At 31.7% G+C, this 23344-nt stretch overlaps 1 protein-coding gene across 1 annotated transcript in view; it reads left to right on the top strand.

The window, feature by feature from the left end:
- Positions 1–23344, top strand: part of LOC131415357 (coiled-coil domain-containing protein 178-like) — a 112726-nt gene that overhangs the window by 42519 nt on the left and 46863 nt on the right. The window contains exons 4-6 of the mRNA XM_058556960.1: positions 11572–11654; positions 14138–14332; positions 21629–21849. Coding sequence (XP_058412943.1) covers positions 14161–14332; positions 21629–21849 — 393 coding nt within the window. The 5' untranslated portion in view covers positions 11572–11654; positions 14138–14160. The remainder of the gene's footprint in view (positions 1–11571; positions 11655–14137; positions 14333–21628; positions 21850–23344) is intronic.

Here is a 23344-nt window from a genome sequence, read left to right as displayed (position 1 = left end):
TTTTATGAGGAAGATTAGCCCTGAGCTAACATCCAATGCTAATCCTCCTCTTTTTGCTGAGGAAGATTGGCCCTGGGCTAACATCCGTGCCCATTTTCCTCTACTTTATGTGGGACGCCACCACAGCATGGCTTGATAAGCAGTGCATCCATGCGCGCCTGGGATCCGAACCTGGGAACCCCAGGCTGCCGAAGCGGAGCGCGTGCACTTAACCACTACACCACCGGGCTGGCCCCTAGCTTTCACTCTCTTACCTCTGGGCCTTAACCCGTGCAGTTGCTCTCTTATCTCTATTTGACTGTCACTTCTTCCCACAAAACCATCTTTGCCTCCAAAGCTTAGTATAGCTGTCTTCCCTTGAAGACATTTTATTGACCTCTACTGTGACAATTAGCACATTGTATTGAAGTTGTTTCTTTATATCTGTCTTTTTCCCACAAGACTGTAAGATCTTGGAAGTTAGAGTCTCTATATAAATCACCATTAACTGTAGTACCTACCAGAACTTGGCAGATTATAGGCATTAAGTAAATACTTTTGAATGAATATATTCAGGAATAATTTTTTAAATTATGTCAGGTTTTGCATGAGGTTGCTTTTTACAACATGGGAAGTTGTCGTTCCTAAAAATTGTACTCGTTCCTAAAAATTCTTGAATTTGGCTTATTGTTTGATAAATGTTGCCTATGTTTTCAAGATGATTTTGGACTTTTGAATAGGATAGCTATAGGAAATCCCAAGTGGACTGTAAATTCAAGGGTATGAGTATTCTTTCCAGATGAAAGTAGGTCACAGTTGTGGGAAATTGTATTTGATATTAATACTGAATATCTACAAATGTTATACAGTACAAAAGGAGATTCCTAACATGAAGTTAATTTTTTCTTATTTTTTAGAGTAGAAAATAGGTTTTATGAATACTTTCTTTATTTCAAAAATTTAAATAGCATTTAAAATTTGGTAATAATTTCCAATAAAAATATAGAGTCAAAGAACCAGGATCAATGAGAATGTTATATGTATCAAGCAGGAGTTTGTGCACAATGTGGTTTAGAGTTGTAAGTGTTTCATTTCCCCTATAATGTGATAATTTCTTAAAGTATGTCCAATTTGACATTTTTAGTCCTCCTGACTTTTGTTTCTCTTTGCTCTTTGAAAGAGACAGAAATAAGAAATGCATAGGATTTTGTGGTTAGTTGATTAAAAATTGATTATATTATAAATTATAATGTTTCTAAATATCTCAAAAATTTATGGCAATAAGTGAAATTCTAAGCTAATTATAATAAGAATTTTATTAAAAATAATTTAAAGCGACTTTGGGAGATTTCTAAAACTTTTTAAATATTTCAGATAGGCAGTTATAAATATAAAACTCAGTTTTTCTCTGGTATTATAGGCCTTTCCTATGTTAGCCATTTAAATATCCCAGTTATTTGAATAATAGGTGCCTGAAATTTTGCTTCCTCACATATGATCAAAGACCAGTTAAAATAATTTTTCTTTATTGCTTCATCACTTCTACAAAATGTTGCGATGGTAAAGTTTTGATATGTTATCCTAAAATGTTTCTCTATACCAAATTTAATTCTATTTCTAAAAATTTAGGTAACCTGTTTTTATCATTATAAAATACATCATTTCCTATTGTGTTATGAGGAGGCTCAAGCTGAGAATATTAATTAAGCATTACTCACTTATTGAGGACTTTGAATTTTTTGAATAATTATGTCTGAGTTCATTAAAGTACCTCTTAACCAATCTCCTCCTGACTTTCTTGTGATGCTTCAAGTGGCTTCTTGGAACTATCCTATAAATCAGCCTGATTGCAGGTTTCTGTCCTGGGAGAACTCTGAGTCACCAAAACCAAGGGATAACATTTTTCTGATTATTAATTAGTTTAGAACCTATTAATATATTCATTGAATGTTCGTTCTCTTCTCTGCCTATTTATCTTTTACTCATTTTCTTCTGGGTTTATTTGTATTTTCTTATTGACTTGTAGGAACAAATTGTTATCTTTAGTTTGTTATGTATGTTTTAAACGTATTCTCCCAGTTTGACTTGTCTTTTTACTTTCTTTATGATATTTTTTAGTAAAAGAAGTTCTTAATTTTAATGTACTTGAATTTATCATTTTCCTTTTATTTTAAGTGTTTTGCATCTTGTTTAAGAAATCTTTCCATATGCAGAGTCATACAAAATTTTTACTTTATTTCTTCTAAAATTTTAAAGATTTTCACTTGAGATTTAATTTCTAACATTGTGAAATTGGTCTTTGCGTCTAAGAATGGAATAAGTTAACTATTTTTGTTTTTAAAAATATGGAGACTTATTTTTCTCAACATCAATTTTATTGAGAAATCCTGTTATTTCTTAGAAATCAACTATACTACATCTATCATATATCAAGTTTTCATATGTGATTGATCTATTTCTGGTTCCTTCATTCCACTGGTTAATTTTACCTCTCTATTACAATACCTCATTTCACTAATTTACATGCTTCATAATACATTTTAATATCTGATGTGGGTTTTTTTTCTTTTTCAGACTTCTGTGGCTCTTCTTGGTACATATAAATTTAAGAATAAGCTTATTGTATTACATGAAATAACCCATTGAGATTTCAAACAATTGCATTCATTAGTTTTTTATTATGTAGATGAAATTAGTCTCTTTGGGAGTTTTTCAGATTCCATTGAATCTATTATACAATTAGCACAAGAAAATTCCAGCAGTATAGCAAACACCAAAACCTGTTTAGAGGAGAGAACTAAATAGAAGGTAATGGAGGAGATGGGCAAATTGATGAAAACTGTAATGTTAAATTATTGATTCTGTAGCATATTAGTATATATAGTATTCATTTAATATATGTGTGTATGTAATTGTGTGTTCATGTACATAGATATAGATAGATAAATATATAGATATGTAGATCAATTAACACATATAAATAGAGCATCTTTTCTGATGTTTTCTGCCCATTTGCATTTAATTATCTGTTAGTTGCTGTTTATGTAGTTTTCCCAATTTTTTTCTAGTGTCGTTGCTTGCTTTTTACATATTTATAGAAATATTGGTAGATATTTCTTGTCTTTTATGTTAGTTGCAAATTTTTTTTTGTTTGTACTAGTCTTTTAACTTATTTATAGTAGTTTTGTCATAAAGAAATTTGTACGTAAACCAATCTATCTGATAAATTCTGAGATTTTTGTATAGTTTAAAAAAACTTCCTGATATCAAGATTATTAAAATGTTTTATCATTTCTAATTTTTTTTTCGTTTAGCTCCTTCAGTTCTCTGAAGTTTATTTATGGTATAAAGCAGATAATGATATTTTATCTTTTCCAAATAATTATTCAAATTATCTCAACATCATTCATTGAGTTATCTCCACTGATTTGAAATATGATTTTATAATAAACTAAATTCTCACGTGTATATATGGATAGTAAAATGATTAGTTATTTTAATCTATTTCATATTTGGATAATGACATTCTTAAGCTAAATTTTTTCTATTTGTAAATATTGTGTAGAAAAGAGATATACGCCTTGAATTTATTATTCATTTTGGTTCATTTCAGTATTTCTGTTATATCTGAAGTAAATTTTCTTGTTTTTCATGCTCTAATCTTTCCTCAAATATTTCTATACTCTTTTTTTTGTCCTTTGTATTTATAAATGATGGACCAGACTGATTATTGGTTGCTACCATAAGTTTTTTGGGATTTTTTGTTGCTGTTTTTATTTCTTTGCTTTTTAGCAGCTATTGGAGTCTGCTTACATCAAACCCTTTTTCTCCAATATATAAAAAATTTTACTGGGGCTCTTTGTAAATGGGAGGTAATATATTTAGGCAAGACAGTTGAGGGCATCTACTTTTGCCTAAACAAACTTATATTGAGTGTAGCACCCTAGAATATTTCATTACTTGATGAATCTGCCTTTGTTTTTCCTCACCCACCTGTTTGTGTCTATGTGGGATTCTGCTAGTTATCTAAGCTCTGTTTTATTTCTCTCTAGAACCAGAACTTCCATTCTTAGGCAACCTCTCCATCTTAGACGGATCTCCAGTGTGGTTAGAGAGTTATTCTCATGGCAATGATTAGAAGGCATCTTCTCAGCCATGTATTCTGGACTTTTGGGATGGAAAGCAATGAAACTGGCTGATCTCACCACAAGTAGCCCTTCAATTATTTACTTTCATTATCACCTGCTTATTCGCCCATGCTTGGAATTCCTCATGATCTCCACAGAGAAGACTTTCACCTCCCTGAAATGGTCTCTATTTGTCTCTTCTGAGTTGTACTTTTCTTTGCTCTGTTTTCACTGTCAATCTTGTCTGATTACTTTCTATTTCTGGGAATTCTTCTAAAATATATGCTCCAGTGATTTTATTGACACACATATATTTTTCCCCTAGAAGTTTTGATATGATATGGGAATTGAAGAGAAGGAATCATGTATGCCCAATCTAACATCTTGAATTGGAGATTATCTATGAAACTCATAACATTCTGACTATATAGTCTGTGTTTTTGGTAATTTCTGCCCCTTACAGCCCAAGATACTGTTAGAATATATCTGTGGAACATGACTCCCACCAAGGAGTTTATAGTCCAGAAGAGGGATAATACTGTAGAAAACTAAATAATTGTGAACTTACATGTAATTATGTGTTTACCACTCTTTGGTAATATATTATTGTGCACTTCTGATTGCATGGAATGTCTTTTGGGAGTAAGTGGAATTTGACCTGGTTGTTGTTGAAGGGGTAAGATTTAGAAACACAGATGAAAGGTGAGAACAATTAGGTGGGAATAATAATAAAAGGATAGGAATAGTTAGGAGAAGTATATACCTGCTTTGGAAACAACAGAGAGTGTGATTTGACAGAAATACAATGGGGTATGTTAAATGGACCATCTACGGTTTTATCAGTGAGTTCAAGTGTAAGTTAAGTTTACTATTGTTTTTTAAGATGTTTAAAATTTTTATTGAGATCTTTTATTTTGACAGTTTGAAGCTTCTTTTGAAGAATGGTAAGAACTTTTAATACTTCTTTATTGTTAATTATGTTCAAATTTTGATGATTAATCTGCTGTAGATAGGTTTTATTTCAAAAGGAACAGGAAATCGAAAGCTGAATTTTTCACATTAGATGTGAAATTTATTTTTAAAAATTTAAGAATTAGGATATCACTGAAAATGGCATAATAGGGATCTCCAGGGCTGTGTCCCACTGCAAAAACAACTATAAAGTTGGCAAAAATTGGTCAGAATCAACTTTTGGAGCTATCTGGAATCTAGTTAAGAACTTACAACTAGAGGAAAAGTTAATGAAGAAAGAGTCTGCCACATTGCATTATGAGAACAATGTCACATTTTAAATTGCCGACTTGCCATTCTCCAGCTCCCAGATCAGTGGTGGCCATGAAGAGAGCAGCCTGCACTTGTGGTACAGATTGCTAGTGCTGGAGGGAAAAATATAGACCTTATTCTCAAAGAATTATAGTTCAGTGTTTTAACTTGTCTGACTGAGTCCCTGAAGGACTGGCATAAAGACTTGTCATTGTTTTGCCTGACTTGGAGCAAACACAGAGCTGGAGCTACTTCTAGGCAGTGTTTACTGAAAGCATTTAAAGGCATATACTTGCTACCACTGTCTGAGGCTATGGATACCAGTTGGGATAAGCATTAGGCAGACCAAAATGCCTGGGAAAGAAAGGTTGGAAAAAGAGATACATGAGGGAATAAGGATTTTTAAAGCTCTCACATATAGTGGAGAATGAAGAAGCACACAGATGACCAGTGCTGGCCACATGCTCAGGAAAGACCAGAGAAGACCCTAATCTTGTACCTTTGGCCAACCTTTAGGAATCTGCACAGGCAAGAATTGAAGGTAGAGGCAGAGTTGTAAACAGCCTGGATAAGCATTGAAGGAGTACTCCAACACACAGAGCCAATCTGCCAAGATTAGGAGAGTATTTTTTTCTTTTTTCTTTTTTTTAGCTGCAGGTATTTAAGGTAACCTGAACAAAACATAAGCTCTCCAGTAAGCTAATGAAACATTTACTTCAGTGGCCACTGACACTGACAAGGAAGACAGATATTACAAAAATGTTTAGAATAGTCACTAAACAAACAAATAACAAGAACCCACAACAAACAGCAACAACAAACCCAATAGAGAGAGGGTAATCTTATTTCCATTTCACATTAAAATATTAAAAATGTCCCGTTTCCCACAAAAATTATGAGATAGGCAAAGACAAAAAGGAAGTTTGTCCCATTAACAAGGAAAAAAAAGAAATTAATAAAAACTAGCCCTTGAGGAAGCCCAAACATTGGACTTATTGGACAAAGACTTTAAATCAACTGTCTTATATATCCTCAAGAGATAAAGGAAACCATCGACAAAGAACTAAACAAAACTAGAAGACTAATGTCTCAACAAATATGGAATATCAATAAAGAGAAAGAAATTATAAAAAGAACCAAATAGATATTCTGAAGCTGAAAAGTACAGTAACTGAAATGAAAACTAACTAGAGATGTTCACCAACAGATTTGAGCAGGCGGAGGAAAGAAGCAGTGAACTTGAAGGTAGTCAATTGAGATTAATCAGGCTGAGGAGCAGAAAGACAAAAGAATGAAGAAAAATGAGCAGAGCATAATAAACCTGGGGGATACCATCAAGAATACAAATATACTCATCGTAGGAGTCCAAGAATGATAGCAGAGAGAAACAGGGGAAGAAAGAATATTTGAAAAAAACATTGGCTGAAAACTCCCCAAATTTGATAAAGACATGAATCTATACTTCCACTAAACTCAGTGAACTCCAAGCAGGATAAACTCAGAGATCCACACATCAAGACACTTGATAGTCAAATTGTTGAAAGCCTTGGACAAAGATAGTATCTTGAAAGTAGCAGGAGAGAAGTGACTTATCATGTACAAGAGATCCTCAATAAAATTAACAGTCAATTTCTCATCAGAAGTTATGGAGGCCAGAAGGCAGTAGAAATGCATATTTAAAGTGCTGCAAGAAAGAAATTCTGTCAAACAAGAATTCTGAATCCTGCATAAGTGTCCTTCAAAAATAAAAGAGAAATTGAGATATTCCCAGATAAACAAAAACTGGGGGATTTCAGGTCTTCAAAAACCAACAGACCTGTCGTATGAAAAATCCTAAAGGTAGTCCTTCAGGCAGAATGAAAGGATACTAGACAATAACTTAAAGCCATATGAAGAAATAAAGAACAACAATAAAGGTAAATACAAAGATAAATACAAAAGTCAGTATAATTTCATTTTTATTTTGTACCTCATATTTTCCTATATAATTTAAAAAACAAATGGATGAAACCATAATTATAAATCTATGTGAATGAGCACACAGTATATAAATGTGTAATTTGTGAAAATGACAACATAAAGGACAGAGCAGAGCTAAGCAGGAATAGAATTTTTTAATACTGTTGATACTGCAATGATTTAAATTCAAACTTAACATTTATGAAGTTAAGATGTTTATTGTAATCCGCAGGGAACCACTAAGAAAAATTCTAAAAAAAAACAAAACAGAAATCCAGTAAGAAAGAAACTAAAACAAAAACTAGAAGAAAAGTTAACTAGAGACAAAAGAAGGCAGTCATGGAGAAATGAAAGAATGAAAAAGATGTAAGTAATATAGAAAACAAATAGCCAAATGACAGAAGTAAGTCCTTTTCTATCAGTAATTACTTTACATGAAAATGGATTAAACTGTCCCATTGAAAGTTAGAGAGTGGTAGAATGGATAAAAATATATGATCCAACTATGTGCTGTCTATAAGAGACTCACATGAGATCCAAAGACACAAGTAGGTTGAGAGTGAAAGGATGAAAAATATATTCCATGAAAATAGTAACCAAAGGAGAGCTGAAGTGGCTATGGGCATATCACACAAAATAGACTTTACATCAAAACATATTGCAAGAGACAGAGAATACTTGATATCTTGATAAAAAGGTCACTCCTTCAAGAAGATATAAAAATTATAAACATTTACACACCTAACAACCTAACCTCAAAATGCATGAAGTATAAACTGACAGAATGAAGGGAGAAATAGACAGTTCTATAATACGAGTTGGAGAATTCAATACCCCCACTTTAATAATGGATAAAATATCTAAAAAGATCAACAAGGAAATAGATGTGAACAGCACTAGAATCATCTAGACCTAACTGACTTATACAGTACACTCCACTCAACAACAGTAGAAAACACATTTGTTTTCGCATTCACATGGAACATTCTTTAGGATAGATTGTATGTTTAAGCCACAAAACAAATCTCAATAAAATTAAAAAGACTGAAATCTTACAAAGTATCTTCTCTGACCAGTAGAATGAAACTAAAATTCAGTAACAGAAGGAAGCCTAGAAAATTCGTATAAATATATAAAAATTAAACAACACACTTAAAAAAAAATGAGTCAAAGCAGTAATCACAGGAGAAATTAAAAAATACTTGGAGATAAGTGAAAATGAAAATACAGTGTACCAAAACTTATGGAATGCAGCAAAAGCAGTGCTTAGAGGGAACTTTATAGTAACCTAACTTTATACCTTACAGAACTAGAAAATAATGAGTGTGCTAAAGCTAACAAAAGAAAAGAAATAAAGATTAGAACAGAGATAAATAAAATAGAGTGTAAAAAAACAGTAAATGGAATCAATGAAAACAAAAGTTGTTTCTTTGAAGATATTGACAAATTCATAAATCTTTAGCTAGACTGACAAAAAAGAGAAGACTCAAATTACTAAAATCATAAAAAAAAATTGGAGACATTACTACAGAGCTTACAGAAATAAAAAGGATTGTAAGATAATACTATGTACAGTTGTATGCCAATAGATTAGAAAACCAAGATGCAATAGACAAATTTCTGGAAACACAATAACTGCCAAAATTGACTCAGGAAGAACTAGAAAATCTAAACAGATCTGTAACAAGTAAAGAGATTGAAGTATTAATCAAAAATCTCCAAACAAAGAAAAGCCCAGGACCAGATGGCTTCACTGGTGAATTCTACTAAACATTGAAAGAAGAATTAATACCAGTCCTTCTCAAACTCTTTCAAAAAGTAGAAGAGAAGGGAACACTTCCTAACTCATTCTATGAGGTCAGCATTACCCTGATACTAAAGCCGGATGAAGACATCACAAGGAAAGAAAATGTAGACCAATGACTTTATGAGTATAGATACACAACTCCTCAACAAAATACTAGCAACCTGAATCCAGCAACAGATTAATAGAATTATAAATCATGACCAAGTAAGATTTGTCCCCACAATATGAGCGTGGTTCAACATACAAAAACCAATAATGTAATACATGACAGTAATAAAATGAAGGGAAGAAACCCATGTGAAGTGAACATCTCAATTGTTGTGGAAGGCATGTGGCAAAATCTAAAACCTTTTTGTGAGGAAAACACTCAAAAAACTAGGATTGAAAGGGAACTTCCAAAACATGATAAAGAACATTTATGAAAAACTCTTGACTGACGTTATACTAAATGGTGAAGACTGAAAGTTTTCAACCTAAGATCAAGAGCAAGTCAAGGATGCCCATTCTTGCCACTTTTATTCAGCAATGGAACCCTCATGCATTGCTGGTGGGAATGTAAAATGGTTCAGCTACTGTGAAAAACAGTTTGGTGATTCCTTAAAAAAAGTTAAAAAAATTAAACCTAGAATTACTATATGACCCAACAATTCCACCTTGAAGTGTATACACAAAAGATTTCAAAACAGATGTTCAAAGAAAAACTTGTGTACAAAATGTTCATATCATCGGTATTCACAATAGCCAAAATGTAGAAACAACCTCAAATCCTTCAGTGGACTAATAGATAAAGTGTGGTTCATCTTTACAATGGAATATTATTCAATCATAAAAAATAATGAAGTTCTGATATATGCTACAACATGGTAAACTTCTAAACTATTATGCTAAGTTAAAGAAGCCAGACACAAAAGATCACCTATTGTATGATTCCATTTATATGAAATATCCATAATAGATAAATGCATAGAGATGGGAAGCAAATTAGTTGTTGCCAGGGGCTAGTAGGAGAGGGAAAGGGAAGAGATTGCTTAATAAATAAAAGGTGTTCTTTTGAGATGATGACAGTGTTTTGGAACTAGATGGGGATGATGATTGCACAACACTGAATATACTAAATGCCATTGAATTTTGCACTTCCAAATGGTTAATTTTATGTTATGTGACTTTTGCCACAATAAGAAATTTAAAAGTTAAAATTATACTGGTCTAAAAAATAATTTTAACTGAATTTTAGAATAAAATACACGAAAATAGATCTAATTATGTATAATAATTTACTATATCATGTAATTGGTATTACAAGTCAGTGGGGAGAGAATTATTTAATAATAGATGCTGGGACAATTATTTTTCTACTTTTTTTAAAAGGAAACAAACAAGAAAAATACATTACATTATTCAACAAAAATATTTAAAAATGCAATTAAAACTAAAGGACGAAAATGTAATGAATATTTCTCTCACCTCAGGTTAGACAGACTTTCCTAATTAAGTTCTGGAACAATAATGAGACAAATAACATGAAATATTAAATGATAATATTAAGTAGTAGTCAAATACATAGGAAACAATGTCATGTAACTAAAGCAGCATGCAAAATCTTATGACTATCATTTTATAAAAATTGAAATATCACTAAAATGTTATATTCTATGTTATATTTGAAAAGAGTGAATTAATATGGATTATTTTATATTTTTTATGATTTTTGGTGTGTATACAACTTTAATTTGTAATGCTTCTTTAATAAGAAAAAATAATTTCATAAAAATGAAACTCCTTGCTTCGTTGTTGGTACTGATTTTCTTACAACTTTTATCAGAGGAAAAATAATTCTTTTTAAATTCAATGGAAATTAGTCTAGGACTCAAGAATTGGACCACAGAAATAGTGATAATGAGAATTATTTCATTATTCAACATGAAAAACTGTAGCTAGAAAGATTCTTTAGAAAAGAAATAACATTTTAATTTGGACATTTTTCTATTAATTTGGACATTTTTCTAAAACCTTATTAACTTCAAATCTGAAATAGTATTTTGCTCCTTGTAATTTATATTTGTTTCCCAGAAACTGCTAAACTGAAATTAGAGCAATAGCTCATTCAAATTATTTTCAATAAACTTTCTTTTTCTGATAGCAACACTGTCTAGGAATGACCAATTTTATTTAAAAAATGCTGGTTTAATATCCCCTCAAAAATTTTCAGGTCATTTGTAACAAATTTTAAATTTCTATTCATTTGCTATAAAGTATAAAGCCCATTACATATTAGAATTTTGCTATATTAATCGCCTATATAGTAGAATTAGCATGTATCGTAAGTTTCACCACAAACATTTAAAATTTAATGTAAGAGCATCACCTAAAATTTGTTTTACTAACTTTAAGTACAGCCCTCCTTTATTAGTTGGTTTCTTCTTTTCCATTATGTAGGAGCAGAACTTCTTCAACAAAAGCCCTGAAAGAAGATTGGAGTATTGTTACACCAGTGAAAGAGGTCAAACCAGAAGAGAGAGGTAGAGTTGTGCCTCATACTTAGATAAGTGTAATTATACTTAAAAACTCGTTGACTTTTCATTTAATAATTTTCAATGTAATTACATTTAAGAGTTTTATAGTTCTTATGAGTGTCTAATAGAGGAAAAAGCCTTCTATATCATTTGATTAAACATTTACTCAACAAATTTTTATCAATGACTATCATATACCATATGCTTCTCTAGGTCCTGAGTATGTAATGATCCCTGCCCACCTCTCAAGAAGCTAATTTAGTTAAGTTCTGCCCAGTAGAACTTTCTGTGATCAAGTGTTCTATATCCGCACTGTCCAATAGAGTAACTACTAGCCTCATATAGCTGTTGAGTCCTTAAAATGTGGCAAATGTGACTGAGGAATTTAATTTTTGAAGTTTAACTTACATTTAAATGTAAATAGTCACATGTGGTTCATGGCTACCATGCTGGGCATCATAGCTCTACAGTATACATAAATTAAGATTAATATTTTTGTCACAATTTACAAAATGTTAAATAACTTATATACTGGTATAAAATTTTGTGTTAAAATTACTTCAGCATGTTTGAATATATTCTTGATATTATATTAAACACCTCCTCCTCTCCTCGCCACAAAAATTTGTTAAACGACTTCCTTTAGTGAAGGATAACTAATAAACTCAGGACTTTTTGAAAGCACAAATATTTTGTTATTCAAAGTTGTCATTCATAGTGAGGCTCTGTTTTTATTGTTTCCCTTTTCACAATTTATGTCTACAATGAAGATAAAACCTCATTCATTACTTCTTAATTTTTCACATGACCAATGCTGAGAGAAAAGATTAATATATTAACGGGCAAAATAACAGTTACATTAACTGCAATTATGTTTAGTAGAAATATGTACATTTGACTCTAAAAATACAAGATAGTATCAGGATGAGGACGATTTATTATAATTAAGTGTTTATGCTAAAAAAAATTGCACGTGGTTTCTCACTTACTCAATGTGAAACAGTAAAACTAACTGAGAGGGTATTATGGAAAAAAATTGAGAGATGTTAAATACAATGAATTGGAGGCACCCCAAGTTATACATACAGCATTTATTTTAGAATGCTATTGTAGAAACAGTATAAAAAATATTTTGTACAAACATAATGGATATCTTTGTTAAAACACATGTATATCCAATCAGAAGTGCTTAATTTTAAGTGGCATTAACTGTATTGTGTGTTCCAGATTGAAATCTTGTTATAGAAATTGAATGGATCATAAGTTAGCTGGAGAACAATGTTCAATGTGTATGTTGTCGTTAAAAAAAAAGACAATTAAGAATATAAAGTGTCCAGGATGTGATTGAATTTGAAAAAGAGAAGACGGTAGACCAAATAAATGGAGACCAAATAAAGGACCAGTCCAGAAAAAGAGAAGTTTTATGCATTACAAAAGAGAAACCTGTTTATCAAGAATTCTTTTCAGGCAGCATGCTGAATTTCTTTGATAAGCCCACTAGATTAGAAGTAGAAACTGTGTGACTGCTAAGCTTGCTCTTTCAACTATTATATAATAGTACCTTGTAGCAGGCAACCATTGTCTTTATTGTCCAAAAGTAAAAGAAAACAAAGGTCTGTTAGTTGCCTTTCTTTTTGATCTAGTTTTGCTGTTTTTCCTCCAGCCTCAGCTCTTTGGGGGCTTTGTCTTTCTTGACAGTGTGTTTCTTTATGTCTTCTTGTCATGTCACATTTTGGCAAAAGTCACTGTTTACAGGGATAAATCTCACCATAGTGGGGCCCCTAGCTGTCTTCCTTACTGATCTATCTCCAGGGAGAGAGCATATTGCCTAGAACATAACATGCTCACTCCCCATTTCTTGCATAAATAGACGAATGAATACCCATGTTAATCATTTTGTTAACATTAAACTATATCATTCCAGAGCTGTGAACCAGGAATCACAAATATCTCCCATTAAAGGAGTTAATTTGTATTATAACTGAATAAATAGAATGAATTCCTGGCAAGGCTAACTAGGGATGTCATTTTCTGATAAGATAAAGAATATAAAGTGTCTTGTTTCTAGGAACCATCTGAGGATTTTTCAGTATTTATCTGATCATTATGATTTGCTTTTCTCATAGAATGGAAGGAAACACAAGCATAATTTAAAAATAAAACTCTGTAATACAGCTTGTGAATAGATCATGTTTTTTTCCTTCAGATAAAATGATGTTATGCATGAAGATATTGGTTGAGATTTAGCTATTCTAATTATTTTATAAAATATTCATTTAAGAATCTTTCTTCAAAGGTTATAATCAATATAATGATTATATTATAATAAAACTGTCTTTAAAAGACTAATTCATTTTTCTAAAATCCTCTTATTACATATATAAATATTAAAAAGAATAGTGATGCAATTAGTACCCATGTTCCCACCATCTGGTTTATAGGCTGATTCATTAACAAATGTGAATACATATTCCTATTTTAAAATGCAGAGTGTCCAGAATTAAAGCAGGAAATGGAAACATTGCTATCAGAGGCCATCCATCTCATTAAAAGTCTAGAAACTGACCGTGCAGAAGCTGAAGAAGCTTTAAAACAACAAAAATCAAGAAAGAAAAAGATTAACATGAAAATTGATTCTTGGTCAATCTGGAAACTTCAAGAAATCCCATTAGCTGTGCAGAAAGGTAATAATAAAGATTTTTCATATTGCCATTTACTTTGTTGGAGAGGCATGGATAATCAGTTGAAGTTTTGAATAAAAAAATCACCTCTGTTTAGAGTGAATATAAAATATTATTTTGCATCCAAACCAGTGCACTTTTGAAAGATGCTATAAATGATAATGCTGAGCTTATAGGCATCAACTGGACTGCACTGAGCAAACCTAGACCTGCTGTTAATTGGTATTTGTTGGAAACTCCATGGGATTTATGGTACCCAAGGAGCATGCAAACATTTGGCAAATATTTCCTATAGTGACTACTATATTTCAGTATTTCAATAGGCAGTTACTAGAAATTTATAAATTAAAAGTGATTGATAGTTGGTGTCATTAGCCACATCTTTAAAACTAGGAAAACATAAGAGTTCTAAGTGATATTTTAGGAACTACATGAATCTGCTTTTGAGAATTCAATAGTAAATTTTCTTTGGGAACTTCTAGCAGGCAATGAAGCTTAACATGTTTCCAAGAGTCATGCGGATAACAGATGTTTTTAATAAGGAAATGTTGTATTTTAGACTACAGAGTGAGGGACCTGTGGTAAAGTGTCAGTCTAAAGGTATTGGATTTTTTATTCTCCAAACACTGTCCTTATCAAACATGCATGACTACCTGATTCTGGAAGTTTTTTACACTATCATAGGGTGAAAATTTTAATTCAAGATTCATATGCTTTGTAAATGGGTTATATTAGGGTGCCCATAAAACCTGTCATTTAAATCAAGACCCTTTGAGAGTAAAAGAGGTGCTATTAATTATTACTCTGGGATAATAGCCATTAATTCAAATTATGTGTCAAATTGAACACATACATACACCTTTGTTATAATAGTATAAGTCTTCTAAAACTGTCGTCTCCAAAGTGGAGTATACACATTTCAGGGAGTTGCAAGAAAAGATTAGAACTTTTCTTTATAATTTTAAATTTTGTTCTTTTTCTAATTTTTTTCTTGATGATTTGGGTTTTAACGTTTTTTTATTGCATCTGACAAAATACAGTTACCCAATATTTCCTCAATTATGTTATTTTAATAAAATAAATTAAATGTAGGTTTAATGGCTGTTTCCTCTTTTTAAAGTAATACTGAGCTCACGACTTGAACTCTCCATTTGTTCACTCCCTTCTGGAGCAGAACTCAAGAAGCAGGAAATGGGCCCAGGGCCTAGGCTGGGAATGAATTTAATCCAGCCTTTGTCTATGCTCTTTGTTACCCTTTACTAAAGAGTTAACTATAAAAAATATGCAAAAAGCACTCTAAACTCAGGTAAGAGTGGACCTTTTTCTACTAACACTTTAAAGTAATGTGTTTTATAAAATATTTGGTATCTACAGCTGTTTATAAAAATAAATAATTCAGGCTTGGAGTATATTTGTTCTGATTCACAAGGTTTTTGAATATATTTATGATGTACATACTCTACTAAAACAGTAGCATAGGTATGTAATTTGTAAATACATACATACATATATATTGGTGTTTTAGAGACAACCGAGACTACAGTAGGGTCTGAATAGGCATCCTGGGAAATTCTGGATCCCAGTAGATTCTTGAGCAGATTCATATTCATATCCACAAGGAGTCATCTGCAATTTTACTAATTGTTTGGGAGGACTTTGTCAGTAGTAATAGAAAAGTCAATGTTGAGGGCTGATTTTATTTAGTTTTTGGCAATCAATTTATATGTAATCTCATATACCCTTTATAAGAGTGTTTAGATATTGTAGTTTTGGGTCTATATGGAATTCTACTTAAGGAATTACCAAAAATTAAATTGAGATATGTGCGTGCACATTCTAGGTACCTAATAAATGCATTTTGAATGGTGGAATACATTCTTGCCATTAGTGATAATTTATTGCTTGGGTTGCATTTTATTCAATACTATTAAAGATCTACTTAAAAAACTGAAATTTATGTTCATCTGCTTTATTTTAAATAGCCAGCACATGCAATGAAATTTAAATTCATTGTTACTATATTTTCTTAAATGCTTTCTATTTGTGACATATTCTTGAAAAGTAATGTACTTTCAGGAATATACTGCCATTATATTGATATATTTAGGATATAATCTCTAAATTTTATGAATTTCTTTACAAATTATAGTATTATGTATTTTTATAATGTTTAGATTCTCAGAGTCCCTAGCATATGTGACAGGAAAAACTTCTAATCTCCTTAACAGCCCTAATATTAAGTACGATGTTTGTAGTTTAGAAAAATTTTTTATATAAAATTAAGGAAATTCACTTCTTTCTAGATATCTTGTGGTTACTTCTCCAGATCCATCCACCCCCTAAAAACCCCATCTCCGCTTGTATCTTTTGTTTTGTGGCCTGTGAGGCTGATTCATAATAGACAGCATCAAAGATATCTTTTGCACTCTGTCTTCCTGCTGGGTTCAACCAATGATAGTGACAAGAGACCATGGGAGATAATGGAGAAGAATGAGGCTGGGATATTTATACCCCTGGCTACCTTCCTCTCTGCTTGGTCACTGCATCCCCCTCTCCAAAATGACAGCCGTTTGTACCCAATAGGCATCAGTCATCTAGCAAATGCTTTTTATTCTCCTTATCAAAAAAGATAACCAGAAATAAGTTTTTCATCATGAATTGGCTGCTATATGATCCTACAGATTATAAAATTAGATGTGCATAACAATGTTTCCTTAAAAAAATAAAAGAGTACATATGTCTAAGCAGCATCTGAAGGCACAAATAAACCGACTCAGATTCCCCTGATATTCCCATTGTACCTGCTTCTATAGATTTCCTGTCTTTCCCTTAACCTGCATTTATGGCTCCATGGGTACTTCCCTACGACCATATGACAGAAGAGAAAAAAATCACAGCCATGGTTTATGAATGGATTCAAATGGTATGTTGACATAATTTGGGGAGCTGCTGTGTTACAAGCTCAATAGGGGAGAGGTGAAGGCAAATCACCATGAAGGAGAATTAGCCCAGAGTATAGGTGGGAAGTGGCAAAAGGGATTGCGCAGTGGTCAGGGAGTTGGAAAGAACATGAATGTAAGACTGGTGAAAATAAGTCTGGGAGAGTGTTTTGGGGATTGACCTTTCAGAAAGAATGGAATATAAAGGTAATTGGGTCCCATATAAATGCTCACAAGAATGCCTCTACCGTGGAGGAAGATCTCAGTAATTAATAGAATGTTCAATCTTCGAATTTTGTTTTGTTTCACATTGTTTTGTCATGTGAATTAATCAGTTATTACTACAATAATGCTTTGTAATAAATCACCTTGGAACTCAATAGCTTACAACAATAAGCAATTTTTTTCACTCATGGGTCTCTGGGTTGGCTGCAGATCCGGTGGGCTTGGCTCAAGACTGATGGGTTCAGGTCTGCTCCGTGTGTCTCTTGTCTTTGGCTAGCAGCTCCCAGGGGCATGGTTTTCACATGGCAAATGACAAAAGTATAAAAGAGGGAGTAGAAACATAGGATGCCCCATAAGGTATTAGCTGGAAACTGGCATACTTTCACTTTTACTCATATCCTTTAGCCAAAATAAGTAACATGTCCAAACCAAGAATCTGCGTGACAAGAAAATATTTCTATCTAAAGGGGGAAGATAGTGAACAACAATCTAATCTATCATATCTTGCTTCAGATGATCCTCCCTGGTATTGAGTTGTTTTTATTATGGTTTCTACGTATTTTATACTGATCTCATCTTCATCTGTTATTTTCTATAGAAATCAGTAAACTTTTGGCTGCTTTTTTGACTCTATAAGGATCCGAGGAGTTTTACTGGTTCTAGACCAATTACCATATTAATTTCTTAGCTTGAGTTTTGATCTCTAAATCTTCATAAGTTTTGAGTTTGGGTTTTTTATTTCCTTGGAATCATTCTTTTTCTACCCAGGGCCCAATTAATGAGTTTTCTATCCATGTGCATCTGTGTAAGTCCAAAGTTGTCAGCATATTTTAAATAGCTAATTCAATTTCTTTACTGGTTTTAGATCTCTTCTGTTTTCTGTTTCTTCTTCAGTCAGTTTTGATGATTTGTGTCTTCTGAAGAATTTGTCCATTTCATTTTAGTTGTCTAATTTGCTGGCTTTATAAACTTGTTCATAATATTATCTTTTAATTATTTTAATTTCTCTAATGGCAATAGAGATGACATTTTTTCCATTCTTGATTTTGATAATTTGTACTTTCTCTTTTTCTTGGTCAGTCTGCCAAAAGATTTGTCAATTTTGTTAATCTTTTGAAAAAGTCAATTTTGCTTTTCTTGATTTTTCTATTGTTTTTCTGCTTTGATATAATTGATTTCTGATTTCCTTTCTCTTGCTTGTTTTGGGAATAATTAATCTACTATTTCCCTTTTCATGAAGTGGAAGCTTTGATTATTTACTTGATACTTTTCTTCTTTTCTAGAATAGGCATTTAAAAACTATGAATTTCCTTTTATGACCTGCATTTGTTGCTTTTCATAAATGTTCATATGCAGTGAGTTCAATTTTATTTAGTTCAAAAATATTTTCTAAATTCCCTAGTGATTTCTTTTTGGACCTATTGTTTATTTAGAAGTTGCTGTTTAATTTGCAGATATTTGGGGATTTTCACAGATTTCTTTCTGTTGATTTCTAATTTAATATTTTTGTCTGCTTAGAAAATTTTTTTAATTCTTCCAATCATGTTAAAATTATTTCGACTAAAAATTGCCTAGCATTTTATCTATCCTGGAGAATGTTCTCTGTGTGGTCAAAATTAGTATATATTCTGCTCTTTTTAGGTAGAGTGTCTATAAATATCAGTCAGGTCTAGTTGGTTGATAGTGCTGTTCAAGTCTTCTATCTGATTTTCTGTCTAGTTATTCACTGAGTTGTTGAGAGTAGGGTATTAAATATCCACCTATGATTTCAGAGAAGAAATGAAATCAGAGAAGAAACTAATGATATCAAAGGTCCGTTTTCAATTGTCAAGTTTTGTTTATGTATTCTGATTTTTAGAAATCGTGTAAAATACCCTGGCAAGCTTTCAATAAATTAAGCGATGCCCTGAGACCAACATTTAAGTTTGGAATGGGGTTTTTGGAGATAAGCAGGCATTAATTAAGTCTATTGCTGGAGGCAAAAATGGTAAAACTGAGGCTGTCCTACTTTGGGCACATCATGAGAAGGAAAGATTCTTTGGAAAAGACAATAATGCAGGGAAAGGTAGAAGGCAGCAGGAAAGGAGAAAGACCAAATATGAGATGGATTGACTCCATAAAGGAAGCCATTGGCATGAATCTGCAGAAGCTGAGTGGGGCTGTTGAGGACAGGACATTGTGGACATCATTCATTCATAGGGTCACCAGGAGTCAGAGCTGACTTGACGGCACATAACAACAACGAAGGCATCAATGTCAGATTCAGCCTTGAGGGAGTCCCTGAAACACTGATATCCTCTAGTCCCCATTTTGATATATCTATCTGGTCCGGGAGACTGGAGATAAAGCCTAAGGCTCACCCAAATGACAAATGGAATTAGAAGTCATGACATGAAAGGTCTCCATCCTTAGCGTTAATGTGAATCATGAATAAACCTGTTGCTTAGATTGAACAGCAAAGTAAGTTGCTGTTTCACTTAGTCAATGGAGGGAAACAAACAATATTGCTGAGAATTGTTAATGTACTAATCTAAATAGATTAGTGACTGAAAATTTTGCTGTCTGTTGTCTGAAAATGGTTAAGTGGAGAATGGCACTTAAATGTTCCATGGGTTCCTAGTAAAGCTAGGCATCTGCAGAAGCAAAGACAGATTTTCTCTGGAAGACTAAAACTTCAATCTAGGCACCAGGGAATTATCTCAGATCAAGTTCCAAGCTAAGGAATAGCTCAATATCAAATATAAAACACACAAAGATCCAGATTCAATGAGTGTGAATCAGTAGAAACAGACAACAGTCTTACTCAAAAAGTTTTCAGATATTGGATTACATGCGATTGTAAAATAAATGTGTTTAATATGTTTCAAGAACTAAAGACAAGTTTAAAAATAAAAACAAGGACTAAGAGACTATTTTTTAAAGAAAACAAAAATGGAAATGAAAAATATATTACTTAAAAGTAACCCAATGGTTGGCTAAATGGTTTATTAGACTAAAAGGAGAAAAGTAATATTTAGCTGTAAAATTTGAAGAAATTACATGGAATGCATCACAGCTACATAAGGAGAAGGAAAATATAAATAAAATATTTAAAAGCATGGAGTATAAAATGAGAAGATATAATGAATATCTAATACAAGATCATGATGGAGATAATAATGGTAATACTTAAAATAATGACTGACTTTTTAAAACAAAAATACTACTGTCTAATTCGTGAGGATAAAGTAAGAAGTGATGGTGTCAAACATTGCACATATTCAAGAAATTAGAACACATTAGGAATATATCATTAAAAATGTATTAAAATTTATCTTCATATATGTGAGAAAAAGCTAAATCATACTTAAAGGGAAATCAGTAGCTTTTGTTACATCAGAAAGGAGGGATTCATAGCTGTTGCATATATGAGTTTAGAATTTAGAAAAATAAATACAAGGAAAAAAAGGAGAAAATCAATAACACAATGGTGAGATAATGAAAATATTTAATTCAGAAGATATGCAAAACTAAATCTTGGCTCATTAAAAAGAGAATAATGGAAATGGTTATTGCTAGATTTATGCATTTTAATTTGTTTTAATTTTGCTGTTGTGAGTGAGATTATTCTATTTTCAAACATAATCTTTATTTATATAGATAAACATTTGTGTACTAATTTTATATGAGCTATCTTATCATTTGTAATAATTTTCAGTTGATTGTTTTGATATATAATTGTATCATCAGAACATAATAATCATTTTTGCCTTGTCTGTTCTGATGTTTGTAACTCCTATTTCATCATTTTACTTCTAGGTGGTTTTGGAAGGCCTCTGCTCTTGCAATTTTTCTTATTTTGGAGTTGAAAAGAATGGTTGTGTATAATCCAGTATATACATTGTAATAAATGAGATTTATACAAAACCAATTATTCACTTATAAAATATATATTTTAATCCCTCCAACGGTGAATGAAGAAAGAAATATATTTTATAATGCAATACTAAAATAACTTATTTTAGATTTAGGAAGATACACAAATAAGTAATTTATGAAACTCAAATATTTTGTATTTATTATCAAATAAAGACTTCCTTCTGGAGCTTTTGTTTTAAAATCAGATTTTCTTTTGTTCTTATCATTGTACATCTAGAACATGAGGCCTATTTGAGAGATATTATAGAATTACAATGGCATCTTGAAGATAAAGCTCATCAACTAAAATATTTTGAGGAACAAAAGGCAAAATTGGAAGAAGCTAATGCCAAGCTTCAAGCAGACATAGACTACATGAGTGAACTTGGTCCTCTGCTGAACTCAAAGTGGAACCAGGAACTTGAAGCTCTGAAGGAATATAAAAAAAAAAAATTTGAGGTAAATGAATAAATGAATGGATATGCATTTTACAGATTGGTACTTAGTGATTCAAAAATGTTTCAACTATGAGAAATTAACATATTTAAAGGTTTCATTTTCATGGAAAATTGACCTGCTGTTTATTTCCCAAAGGAATTATTAAACTGTACACAATACAGTCGATTGGTATTCATTTAAAGTGTGACTTCTTCCCTTACTTTTCTACTTGGGAGTATTAGTAATAATGATATTAATAATAATATGTAGTTAACCTACTAATAAAATTTTGGAGATTTAAAACAATGTAGAAATTTTGGAAGTTGTAAATTAAACTGAGGGAGAATGCAAGTAGAATATATTAGTCAATTTCATTGTTGATGAAATAACTAAAGTGTAAAGTCTTTTTAATAATTCATGAACATTTGACCTTCCTATTGTGGGATCGTATCATAGAAAAATAAATTATTTCTGCCTGCCACTAAAGGAACAAATTTAACTTTTATCATATTTATTTTTGATCATTTTAAAGTAAATAAATTGTCTTTAAGTATCTCCTGTATTCCCCTAACAGTTCCATTTTTCTCCCTTCAAAGGCAACCTTACCATGAAATTCTGTTTCTAGGCAAAATTTATATATTTTTGTACATATATATATATTTATGTATAATACATAGTGTTTTTTTAAAGTAAGGCAGGTCTTTACCTCTCAGATTCCCAATCCAATTCCCTGGTACTAATGTTCTCATAATAAATTTTCTTTTGATTCAGTTAGCAAGAAGCAATTACTATTGCTGGAAATCAAAAATTTTAACGGCTACAAACATATATTTACCCTGATGTTCTCTGATTATAAAACTGTTCTTCCAAGTCGTATGCTTCTACATGCTGTGTGTATGTGACATACATAGGCACATAGTGTATAAGTATATGTACTATCGTTTATATATCTACATTAAAAGTATTTTATAATAATACCAAATATTCTCAAACATGACTAACAGATTACTTGGCACATATTAAGGGCCAAATAAATGTTTTTGAATGATGGATAAATAGTTGAATAAATAGTTAATTGATCAGTAGGCGTGTTGCGTAATATGGAAAGAAAAGGATGGTCTAGTGATATTGAGTGTTAGTTATGGTTGGGCTTTTTTTTTTCCAGTCTGATACCATGATGTGTTCTGATAAACCAAATGTTTTAAGTTAATCATGATTCATTTTTTTAGTTGATAGAATTTTTTTATGGAGGTAACATTGGTTTATAACATTATATAAGCTTCATGTATACAGCATTATGTTTTGATTTCTGTGTATACTACATCATGTTCACCACCCAATGTCTAATTACCATCTGTCACTGTACGCATGTGCACTTTTACTCCTTTTGCCTTCCTCCTCCCACCTTCCCCTGTGGTAACCACCAATCTATTCTCTATATCTATGTGTTTGTTGTTTTTTTAATCTTCCACGTATGAGTGAAATCATATGGTATTTGGCTTTTTCCATCTGACTT

The sequence above is a fragment of the Diceros bicornis genome, chromosome 16 (assembly GCF_020826845.1).
Source record: "Diceros bicornis minor isolate mBicDic1 chromosome 16, mDicBic1.mat.cur, whole genome shotgun sequence".
NCBI classification, from domain to species: Eukaryota; Metazoa; Chordata; class Mammalia; order Perissodactyla; family Rhinocerotidae; genus Diceros; species Diceros bicornis.
Note: the sequence above shows the minus strand (reverse complement) of the source record. Positions and strands in the feature narration are given on the sequence as shown.